Source organism: Hydractinia symbiolongicarpus, chromosome 9, assembly GCF_029227915.1.
Source record: "Hydractinia symbiolongicarpus strain clone_291-10 chromosome 9, HSymV2.1, whole genome shotgun sequence".
Classification (NCBI taxonomy): Eukaryota; Metazoa; Cnidaria; class Hydrozoa; order Anthoathecata; family Hydractiniidae; genus Hydractinia; species Hydractinia symbiolongicarpus.
In genome coordinates this window covers 15,161,645-15,173,877 of record NC_079883.1, presented here as the reverse complement: position 1 = coordinate 15,173,877, position 12,233 = coordinate 15,161,645, and the positions used below count along the sequence as shown (strand labels likewise).

At 32.7% G+C, this 12,233-nt stretch overlaps 2 protein-coding genes across 4 annotated transcripts in view; one reads left to right on the top strand and one right to left on the bottom strand.

Annotated features, from left to right (window-relative positions):
* The first annotated feature begins 1,867 nt into the window (after nucleotides 1–1,867).
* Nucleotides 1,868–12,233, top strand: part of LOC130657135 (uncharacterized) — a 33,591-nt gene continuing 23,225 nt past the window's right edge. The window contains exons 1-2 of one of the 3 annotated variants that reach the window (XM_057460099.1): nucleotides 1,868–1,990; nucleotides 12,026–12,091. In XM_057460099.1, the coding sequence (XP_057316082.1) occupies nucleotides 12,034–12,091 (58 nt within the window). In that variant the 5' untranslated portion in view covers nucleotides 1,868–1,990; nucleotides 12,026–12,033. Of the gene's footprint in view, nucleotides 1,991–2,472; nucleotides 2,560–5,946; nucleotides 5,982–12,025; nucleotides 12,092–12,233 lie in introns of those variants that run through there. The other 2 variants (XM_057460101.1, XM_057460100.1) reach the window with 2 other exon arrangements.
* On the bottom strand, nucleotides 6,722–10,424 carry LOC130657138 (beta-hexosaminidase subunit alpha-like). Its single transcript, XM_057460104.1, has 3 exons — nucleotides 9,542–10,424; nucleotides 8,276–8,424; nucleotides 6,722–7,610 (listed from the first exon to the last, which is right to left on the bottom strand). The coding sequence occupies exons 1-3, from the start codon at nucleotides 10,392–10,394 to the stop codon at nucleotides 6,948–6,950; spliced, it is 1,665 nt and encodes a 554-aa protein (XP_057316087.1). The 5' UTR covers nucleotides 10,395–10,424; the 3' UTR covers nucleotides 6,722–6,947.

Sequence of the window (12,233 nt, the reverse complement as noted above, 5' to 3'; positions counted from 1 at the left end):
ACCTCAATATTCTAGGGTGGAGTGTGCAAATTTGAAACTCCTAGGTTGGGTAAAAATGCATCTTCTGCACAAATTTTTCCATATCAGCCATGATCGACAAAAATTATCAGGAAAGCGTGCCCCCGTCCCTATCGGCCTTCTAGGTAGTTGAGAAAGTCCTATTTCCCTTGAGATAAGGGGTTGAAGAAAAAAAATCAAGAAAAAGTAAGAAAAAATACTTGTCCTTTTGCAAATTTTGAACTATTTACAGCTGAAACCCATTGAAGACAAAAACGTGATTGCTTTGAACGATTTGCGTCTTTTTTTAGAAAATTTTAACCTATTTTTCTATCCTCCTACGTTTAACATTTTCACAACGCTGATTCTTCTTCTTGAAAATTTAGTATGAAATTATATTTGTTTTGATTTTCATTTTATTGTTTCTAATATTTTCCCTCTTTTGGCTGGTGAACGATAGCTAAGCATGTTTCTAATAAGTACCAAAATAAACAAATCCCATGCTTCGGTGTATCACATCTCGTGATCTAGGCTAGTGTAGGGTTTGAACCGCGATTTGGAATTGAAGGTGATGAAACCCATTACACCAAAGAGGCCAAATAAAAAATTTTGATCTGTAACAAATCCTAATGTTCATATAAACCATACTTATGAAAGATACGTGCCACTATATCGACAAATATATTTGGAACAAGCTAGAAAACCGACAATCAAATGACGATTTTTGAAATTTCTAACTGTACGGTATCAAAATCTGTTTTTCTCAGTTCATAAAATGACAGTATGGGAGTGTATAACATAAAGTTACAAGAGATTGGGGCTTCTGTTAATAACCTGGAAAGTGATCTACACTGGATAGGTTTAACTCCTGTCTTCATTCTGTTTGTATTTTTCTTCTAATTGATCCTCCTGTCTGTGTCCTCACCGTTCAAATTTATTACATAGCAGTGAAAATTTAAACTTCGTTTCAAGGCCTTTTTTATAGCTAAATTTTGGATTGCGTTTTTTACATCATACCAAGGAAAAAACAAAGGAGAAAAAAATAACCAAAGATGTTTTTTCTCACATAATCATTTTAAAGCAAAAAAGATATATATTCCAGCATACACTCATTATTTTTTATAAGCATACGGGTAAATTGGGCTTAGGCTCAATATGCTTAAGATTTTCCCAATTTGAGCCTGAAATTATGCTTAACGTATGCTTAATTTCAAAACATTTCTGAAATATTAGATACATTGCTAATAGCTTGAATGACTTTCAGGTTTTACCTGTCTTGCTAGCTCCTGGACTGAGTTAAACATTTTGTTTCATTTATTTGTACATAGTTTTGTTCAAAAGATTATTTCATGCAAAAATGCTGTTTCCTATCACTTAACCTCGTCCTTTGTGTGATACTATTTTTTACACTTGATTTGGGAAGAAATAGAAGTGAGGGAAAAAAATTCCGAGGCTGGGAAATATGCTTAGTATATGGTTATTTTTTTAAGCATGTGAGCTTGTATGCTTAGTATAAGCTTTATGCTTATAAAAAATAATGAGTGTGAAACATTATTTTAATTAATTGCGTAGGTTAAGGAATTTGAGTACCAGTCTACTAATCAACAATTTATCAGCAAAAACTATGGATCCTTAAAACAATTTCACAGAAGTTACAAGGCTAGAAGTTGCTGAAAAATAGTATTTGGCTTGAACCATCCAGTTAGAATTTAGAAAGGAGATTATTGTACTTTGTAGTGGTCGTTTGTCACTTTTGATTTTTACGGATCTGGGACTTAGGTTGATGTAAACTACGTTCTTTTAAATAGATGACAAATACCTATTTATTTTCCACCAAAGGAACGCATTGGGCATGAAATTCATGCAAATCACGTGACATAGTAATAAAATCATGAAAAAAAAATCAAATTTAAGACAAAATCTGTGAATTTTTTTTTAATGAATATAGGACATTACTGACATAAAACGTGCGAAGCGGGCTTTGTACTGTCAGGTATGATTTGTATTTTTTACTCACTTAATTTATATTTTTTAGCATCATTAAGTTGAGTTTTTATTCTTTAATCGTTTTTTTTTTTTGTTTCTGATGTATTATATATAATCATGAGTTTACGATGAAACTTTATAATTTCATAAAAGTGTAATTTTTAAAAACGTTTAAACTCAATCCAATGCATCACAATTATTTAGCGGAAATCCACGCAAGTAGTTCCTTTCGTCAAAAATTTTTTTAGTTAATTTCATGAAAGCAAGATAGCTTCTTTAAGCAGGAAAAATATTTTTTTTTCGATAAAAACACGTTCAAAGTTTGAACGTGTTTTCATTTGCTTAAAAAAAAATTTATGCTCGTTATTATCAAGGGAATCATTAGCAACAGTTCGACCATGTCGATTTCTTCCCTTGACAATAATACCGTATTTACTCCATTATTCCACAACCTTAAAAATAAAAAAGGTTTATTAGAGAAGCAGGGACATTAGAGAGGCGAACTCAACGACAGAAATTCAAGTGATTAAAATGTGACACAAATTCATGATGCGCAAAACATCACAACACAAACAGGTTTGGTACAAATTCATTCCATGCATTAAAAAATACAACATATACAACTTTTAATTTGAATATTGGCAGAAATGTTGTAAAAAGTAGCTAGGTAGGGTACAACCTGTTTTTTATAGATAAAGAAAATTGTAGAAAATATATCGACTTTGCCTGTAACAGACAAACAGACAGATAGACAGACGCGGTTGGCATATCATTGTTAGAGATAATTAATATAAAACATAAGATTTTTTTAAATCGATTATCGAAAAGATTTGCCAAATATCGACTTTGATACCAACGGTTCGTTTTTTTTTTAGAGCACTAGATACTAGTTTGGTCTAGTGTTAGTAATACATGGAATGATAAAAATAAGCATAACGAATTTTTTTTCAAAAGCTACCTGTTTTTTTTTATAACAAACTAACGCTGAACTAGTTAAAGTTTCTTAAATTCTGTGGTCAGTATACTAGAAAAAGTTTCTTAATTTTGACAGTCTATAAGAGGGATGTTAAATTACAATTTTTAAATTTTTACAAGTAGAAAAAATTTCTCAAATTTTTGTGAGGCGACTAGTCAGTTTTTTGGGCACCACTTATTACAAAATTTTACGTTTTCCAAGTCCTTGTTTTTATTATTTTCTGTTTGTTTTGTTCTTACACAAATTTTATACATTCAATTCACTCGCTATGACTAATATGCGAATTTTTCTTTCGAATCTGACACGCTATTAAAATAGTTTAAAGTATATTATGAATCAAATGCTTTGTCTTGATACCTCTATTGCAATCTCTTGTCGTTACCATGGTTTACCAGTCAACTTTGTCACCAGGCTTTCTCATGTTTGATATTCTCTCATCAACAAAAACGTGTAAACGAATTGATTAATGAACGCTGTTCGTCCAAAGGCTTACTATTTACGAAGTAAATAATCTTATTCCACGAGTCTCACTTGAAACACCTTTCGGACCGTCTCCTTCTTTAACCTTATCTCAGGCTATCTTTCCTATTTATTATTCAGAGACAACTTTACACGATTTCTTGATGGAGGGCCTGAAAAAAGTTTTTCTTTTACAACATCAGCAAATATGCCAAATTATATGCTTCCGTGTGCATGATTCAGCCCTCAGATAAAGCAGAAAATGATTCGCTATAAGACAAAGAAACAGTTTCTCTTCACCAGAACTTTTAGTTACTAAACAGTCAGAAAACTTAGTAGTTTTTACATCGCTTAGAATTTGCTGCTGGAGTCAAAATAGTGCGTATGAAACTTCTATAGCTTTCACATGTCATGATTAGTGTACACATTGATGTTTCTTTTGTCACTAATGCACACTTATCGAGAAGCCATGGCTGGAGGGATCAAATCAAGTCAGTGTGTTAATATTTCTCACATCTACACGCCTACACAGCTTTAAAATGATAATGTGAGAGCTTGGAGACACCTACACTGACGACGAAAATCAACTCAATACAAGACTGACTCATACAAAGTAATAAGCCATCTTTGTTCAAGTTTTTTTCTTAATGATCTTCCCCAATCTTTTCAATATAAGTTATTTACGCATTCTGCGTGGTTTAAGATCTTGAAATGTCATCTTCAGTTGCCAAGGTTACTTTCCAAATCTTTAAAACGACGTGGGTTGTCATCAAAGTTTACTATTACTTAAAATTTTGATTTCACCAATCACCTCTAAAACACACGGCTCAGTAATTACGGACAGATATTAATTAATTTATTATGGTAGTTGTTTTGACTACAGCCAGAATTCCATGAGATCGTAGGTTCCTGTGTGAATTCAATATTCTTATTTTATTAAAATTTAGCACGCAACCAATCAAAATTAAGAACTTCATTTAAAAGGCACGCATTTGTAAAAGCTAGTTTTAGTAGATTTTTTAAAAAAGAGCTCTGCTAGGCGGGCAGACATTTTTATGGAAATCTAAAGGATGTAGAGTACAGAAACGAAAATGCGGAAAAATTTTGCTGTAAGGTTTAAGTTGTAATATATAAAAACGAGTAAAAAATATTTTTTTTCCTCTTCCCTATCTGATTTTTCATAACCTTTCGCTGATAGTGCATTTACATGACGTCATAATCTTCAAATACAAAATAATATAATGTATAATAGAGATGTATATAAAATGACACATTTCACTTGCATGAGACAATGGGAAAAAAAACGACTCATCGGATGCCTTTTCATAATAAACTTTAAAATTCTTGTATATGTGTAGATGTATTTATAATTATTTCTTCTAATTCTTATTTCTCGCATAATACAATAACAAGAAGTAGGATTATATTGACAGAAACAACTTCTTAGAAGATTAAAACAACAAGTGTCCTTGTTTGATATATAAAAAGAGTTACAATCGTTTAGAATTTAACATTTTTAATTCCTTTTCAATTGCTGAATATTGTTAAGGGAATTTCTAGAGAATTCGGAAAGTTTGACAAAAGTAGAAATAATGATATTTAATTTGAAAATGCAATTTTGAAATTTTAAAATATTTTACTTACTCGCTGCTACTACTACTAAGCTTGTTAAATAATGTCAATTTTAGGAGGTAGAATTTCCAAGTTCAAATAACTGTTTGTAAATATATTTATTAATAAGACAAAAAGACTTTAAATAAAATATAAAAGAAATTGTAACATAGAAGCATTGATTTATATTTTTTGGAAACTTGATCTTTTAGAAAGAAATAGGTGAGTAATTTGTATTTTTCTTTCTTATTTTTATATATATTCATAAATATAAATATATAAGTTTCATTTGACTAACTGAATGCATCTGTAATATTACCATTCATCAAATCTGACCGTGTTTTATAGGTATTCTTAAATCTTGAAAATTTCGATGTGTCAATGTTTTAACTGGCTGTTCATGGAAAAATGTGTTATTTTGTCTATCCTTGTATTTACGTCAAGTTCGAGACAAAACATTGGAAAACTTTATTAGAATTTCCTTTCTCTTTTCAATTAATAATAATATTAACCGCAATATCTTCTAATTCTTAGACGGATATTACGAAGATGGTTTATTATCATAAAAAACAAATACACAATGAAAATTAATGGAAAAAAAGATAGGATTAATTGTAGACATTGTTTCAGAATTAAACCAAATAATCGCAGTAGAAAGTGACAGCGAAAATTGAATTAAACGAAACATGCATTCTCATTCAATAGTCACTTTCGCTCTTCTTTGGAGGTATTTAAGGATGAGTCATGCCATATTTACTCATATCCCAAGAATCTTAATTAGGCTATTGTTTGAAAACGTTTTAATTCTGTAGATCAACAGGGATTTAGCAAAGTTGTATTCCTTAACTATTAATCTTGCACGAATTATGTAGAAATAAGAGAATTAATAATGGCAGCTGAGATGCGTAGGAAGGCTTGTTTATTGAAATAAAGCACCATTATGATGTTGGAGGTAGAAACTCTATTTCGTTTCATGCTCTTGAAGATGTCTCCTTTCACTTCATGTATTTTGTATCAAGTACATCTCTGCGAATTTATAACATTCCATTTTGTTGAGTTAACTCTGAAACAGCTCTTGATAGCATGTGTTGAGGCTTATTCCAATCTCCTGGAATAATGCATTTAAAAGCAAGTTGTTAAATTATGAATTTATGTGCGAAAAATAAAACAAAACGGAAAGAATAGAATTTAAAGATTTTAACCATGTTGGGCTAACTGTTAAAGGGGGAATTCCATGCAAAGTATTCGATATATCCGTCCAACAGTTAATTTTAACAAGAATGGTTTCACTACTACTTGGGCTATTTTGGAGAAATCACAGACGAAAATAATTGTAATGTAATATAGATAACCAGCCACACATAAGTAGACCAAAATGAACTGGAATCTAAGTTGCTAATGAACTTGAAAATTAATTACACAAACTGATTTCTACGGTAGTTACCAAGCTGTTGCCTTCTTTTCTAAAATAGAAATCAGCATCATTTTTGTTTTATTTTCAATGATTAGTTTTTCAGAAAGCTGTTAAAAAGCTTTCGAAAAACAACAACATGGAGATGAGGCTGATAAAACAACATGTGTGGTTATGTAATCTTTTTTACTAAACTGTACACACAACGAGACAGGACTGGTCCATACAGGGGTTTGCTACACTCAGCATAGAAGTTGTTAAATCATTGGAATAAGAGCAGAAAAAATCTACATATTATTGTTATTGTGTATCTCATTAATATGATCAGCTGTTAAAAGCTAATTACTAAACAATTTTATGCATCTAACTGTTTTAAATCTGCTCCTAAAATACATTGTTAATAAGTATCCTGAAGTGCAGAAAATACTAGCTGTGGAAATCCATTTTCGCAAGTAGCGCATGCTACATATCGCATACATCGTGAGCAGTGTATATTAAGGTTAAAGGTTACGCTCCACTATTCCATTCTTTTCGACAAAATCGACTTCTTGTAACTGGCTCCGCTGGTATACCGCGTTGTATGTACCTACATTGATGTTCCCACAAGCGTTTTAAGGCCGATTTTACATCTTTAACATCTTTTGAACTCCACAGTCTTTCTGATACTGCAAATGCACGTCCAAAACTTCTCGGTATAACATTAGTAGCGTCGACATATTCTCCCCATATAGCTGCCGATCCGCCTATTACTAATTTCTTTTGCTCGATAGTTCCATCGAAGTCTTCAGGATCGCATTTATACAACTTTGGCCAATCAAGGCCATATTTGATGTAGTTGAGATACCAACAAGACGACAATATGGCTTTATGTCCACTGCTTGTAACTTTAGACATTTCTTGTTTCCATCCCTCCTTCCATACATTTACTATGGTTCGATTATTAATCTGCACTCCATCATCGAAAACCTCTTGCCATACAATGTATTTCTTCTTTAGTTTTTCAATGATTTTAATGAGTTTTTGCAAGTAGTGTGTGTGTAACGTTGTACCGTTTCCGCCGTTTCCTTTATCCTGCAACCATTGCATTATGCGTTTGTTGCTCATCCAGCATTTAAAATCAACTTCATCTCCTCCCAAATGTAAATATTCGTCAGGAAAGACCTCGGTTATCTGAACGAGAATTAGGCGACATTTTTTAAAGTTTAACTTTATCAAAAAACGAAGATTTTTTTTATTCACCAAGATGTTTGAAAATTTTATGTCTGTGGCCTCTCTCACTAAGTTAAATTTTGTGACTATTTCAAACATCTTATTTTCTTATGTGAAGGAATAATAATTAGTTTGGTGTCCATTTAGAAGCTAGAGTTTTCTTCAACACAGAATCCTATTATGAAATTAGGCCTGGCGTGTATGGAGAAAAATTGTGATATTGTTTTTTATTTTCTCTTATTGAAAAGTTTTGTTTTACAATATGTTCTCTGTGTTGTAAGTGCATAGTTTGTGGACTCCTTATCAAATTCTATTTAACTCAATATGTTCTTTTTAGCTACAGGCAAAGAAGGGTCCGAAAATCTAGGAAATATTATTTCATTCTAAACAAGTGGTCTGGACACTAGTGTTTGGGATAAGTTCTGTGTAGAAATGAGTTTTTTGACACGTTTTTTATCTTTAACGAAAGTTCTATTCTATTGTTTTTTTAAGGTATTTTAGTCATGCGCCGATTTTGTATTTGCATAAAAAAATAGAGATGCGACTAGAGTTCCTGTGACACGTAAAGCAGCAAGGGGTAAAAAAGTAAAACATCGAGCAATTGACAAAAACACCGTTATACTGACCTCCTTGAAAAATTCTTCTAAAAATTCATAACTTCCTTCAAGTATAGGATTGATAGGACCCTTCATGTCATTGAACATTTCTTCTTGTTGACCAGTCTCACCACAGTCTGTTAATAGACCAGGTATTCCTCCCCAAGAATGGGTGTGTCCTGTGTGAAACAATAAGCGTTGTTAGTCAGCATATGATTGGGTTGATTTGCTTTAATGCTTTAGTTAATCGTTAAAAAATCAAACCAAAGATTTTAAGGATTTTGAGCATTTTATGAAAAAATATTTCTGTTTCTTAGCCTAATATACGCGAAATTAGAATCCTAAATTCTTTTCTTTACAACTGTTTTATCTTTGCAAATAATTTAATTTCTGCCAAAGCCACACCTGATTGCTGATATTTGAAATTACAACACCGTAAAAAGTTCTTCCCTCTTTTCAAGCTTACAAGACTAAGTAATTCTTACCAAGATACATGACGCGGTAAACCTTGCGCTCACTTACTAATGTCCCGCATTTTAATTGTATTTAAAAACCTGATTATGACTTAAGTGACAGCTCCTAAGTGTGTGTCAAACTCATCTGTTTATGATTATTACTGCACCCGTGGCATGTATTACCTTGGTGATAATTTCGTCTGCATATATGTTCACTACATATTCAAACGTTTCCACCCATATTGTCATAAAGAAAATGTTAGTGTTTGCTTCACGGTTAAGTTCTATCACGTTTAATTAAAGGTAAATTAACCAACCCAACTGTTGCTAGCGGGATAATACTCGCTTTCTTGTTTGCACAAAACACGACGTTGACGTTGAACCTATCTAATCAACACAAATGTTAAAGTTGATCTGATGTATGTATGTATCTAAGCAAGGCGAAGCAGGCTTTTTGTAAAAACGAGCTTGTGAGAACAGAGTTTTTTTAATAATTGGAACTGGGGCAACGATTTAATTGGATCCGAAATTGTCCATTACAAAGCAAGTTGAAACAAGCCATAATAGAGATTATCCGAGATTAATTATTCGTATATAAACTCGCATAGTTATAATCTCAATTTGACGACACCATCTTTGTTTACATGGAACTCAGTACTTCTAATTAATTTAATATCCAAACGACCTCGAACCTAGGCCCTGTGGCATTGTTAGAAGCTTGATGTCGAAGTTGCTGACCTCAAAACCAGAAGAAGACTGCAAGCGAGGTCAAACAAAAAATTTTAGGGTGAAATAATGCTTAGTTTGTTATTTACATAAATAGTCAATAATTTTTTTTTACCTGGTGTATCGAACTCCGGCATCACTCGAATCCCTCTTAGCTTCGCGTATTCAATAATATCTTGTACGTCTTCTGGAGTGTAAATATGGGTCTTCGCATTAAACGCACCATTTTTATGAAGTTGTGGAAATTTTTTGCTGACGTATGGAAACGAAGGATCATCCACGATATGCCAATGTAACACGTTAAACTTGCTGTAGGCCATAGCATCGAGAAATTGAAAAATTTTCGCAACAGGCAAATAATGACGCGAAGTGTCAATAAGAAACCCACGGTAGTAAAACCTCGGGTAATCAGTGATTTTGTTTTCGGCTACCCAATAGGAGGAACCGTTTTGATATACTGCCTGTGAAAAAGTTTCAAGGCCACGGAGGGCGCCCCACACTGATTTAGCCTTTAGCGTCGTTTTCGGAGCTTTTATGCGGAGAGTATAGGACTCATTGCTTTCTTGAGACAATGGTTGGTCAATTTCTGCTACAATTACTTCTAGTGTCTCTATCTTTTCCAGGTCATATTCAGGGCGGAGACCTTTTTCCGGAAAAGTCAACTCCTGATAACGCCCCAGGGCGTTCTTTAGTACTGCATTACTGACGGTTGCAGAAAAATTAAAAGTCTTGGGATTTATTGTGTAAAAGACAGACTCTGATCTCATTTCAGTTCTTGGTTTTGGCCATATACTTCCTGTTTCGTACTCGTAACCTAAATCAGTGAATTCAGCTACGATATCCGTACTTCTACGGTATCCACTAAGTATTCTTTTCGGGTCCTCTAAATAAACTTTTCGCCAGTTTCTTTGAGCATTTGCAAGGATTAGAATCGACAACAGTAATAGGAGAACGCTGAAAAAGCACATTTCTTTTACTCCGTTAGGCAACAACCATTATGCTCATACAATCTTTGCAGTATGATTTTCATGGCATATCGCACGCTTCACTGGGCAATATATAAACCGGAATTTTCGGTATTCAAATATTAGTTATAGTGTGGTTTAAAATTTGATTGTTACTTATCTTTTGGCACACTTCGTATCCGGTCTCTGAGTTATTACTATTCAGCCCTGAGTATTTCAAACATATCATGACAGGGGGCGGATTCCGCCCCTCCCTCTTTATAACTTTTAACAAGCTTGTTCAAATTGAATCAAACATCGTACACTAATAATACGTCATGTAAGACAAAATGGCAGCAATACATTTCTGCTTAAGTCAGCACTTTTCTGTGACCTTCAATAAGTTGCGTTCTAGAACGAATTTTTACAATCTATAAGTTTCTGGTAAAAATTATTTAACATATACTGGTTTTTACATAGTTTGTCGCATAAGGGCAAAAATTGCCTGAAAATTCGTTTTTTCCCAATTTTCGGGTAAAATCCGAAAAAATCGAGTAATCGGATTAATCACGTGACGCATACAGGTGTCTAATATGCAAATATGAAAAATTAGTATAAAAAGCATGCATATCAAAAAAGAGTTATTAAAAAAACGGCAGGGAGGGGGCGGAATCCGCCCTTCCCTCGACCGAATAGGCTGAACGCTATCTTTGTGTAGGCGTAATATGTAAAATAAACTGTTAGATATTCGTATTTTATAAGCAAAAAACTTTAAATATTTTTAGTTTATTTAAATTTTCGTGTCATGGAAGACACTAATCATTTATTCTCTAGATTTTCAAAAGTTTTATCATCTCTCATTCAGTTTCGTCCAGTGTTTGCATAAGCAGAAAGAGGCTTGTACTTGTTTGCTCTTTCAACCTTTCCTGGGAAATATTTTAACAAGACAAAAACATAATATGACTAAAACCAAGATTTATTGAAAAGACATACAATGTTTGTTGCGAATCAGGATTTAGCTCCAGCATGTCTGCTCTGTTGGAACTTCAACTAAACATTGCAATCAATACAAATTGATGCTATTTGAATTGATTAATACCAATTCTGTTAAAAACATTTGGTATTGTATTTTCTCAAAACGCTTTTGCTATTCGAACTGATATTGCTTTGTTTCGACGGTAATCAAGGCATTGATTCTATTACAATGCCACCTTTACGTGCATTATATTAGGTTAAAGAATTTCTGCATTTTTTTGTGTTATCTCCATCATTTGATTATGTCGCTACCATGGCAGCTTTACAATTGCTATCTGCTTGCATTAAATAAGCATTAGTAAGAATAAAAGACCTTATGTATATGAGTTTAAAATAAAGAAATAGTTGAGCGATGATCAATAAAATTTTGTTCTGTGGTGGTAAGTATTGCTAGAGTGTGATATAATCACAAGGCTGCTAAAAATAAGCAAACACATTTAGCCTGCAAGAATTTTATATAGCACTTTAACGCCTCAATGCTAAATGCTCAATGCTAAGGAATTATTCGCTGTTGTATTTATTTCAGCTTTTAGAAGAAATCATTTCTTATTATAAATGCGATTTTTCATTAGAGTATTATTTATGATGAGTTAATAATGTTTTGTACTTCTAATTTTCAGCGAATATAATGGAGAAAAACAGATTAAAAAATTATCGTATAGCAATGTGGACATGTATTTTAATAGGTGAGTGACTATGGTTTTTTTATTATTAAACCACAAGTCTTTTGTTGCTGGTTAAAGTTTATTTTAACTGAAGGCTGAACAACGCTTCGTACCAATACAAAAAAATCTAGCAGCGCTTTGTACCTACAAAGAAATTTAACAA

What these genes read in the sequence shown, in the direction of transcription:
- LOC130657138 (XM_057460104.1), bottom strand. Translation starts at nt 10,394, where the DNA reads ATGTGCTTTTTCAGCGTTCTCCTATTACTGTTGTCGATTCTAATCCTT. An exon ending in GCCGGAGTTCGATACACCAG is followed by an intron (nt 8,425 to 9,541) that starts GTAAAAAAAAAT and finishes TGTTTCACACAG; the next exon opens with GACACACCCATTCTTGGGGA. An exon ending in TAGAAGAATTTTTCAAGGAG is followed by an intron (nt 7,611 to 8,275) that starts GTCAGTATAACG and finishes ATTCTCGTTCAG; the next exon opens with ATAACCGAGGTCTTTCCTGA.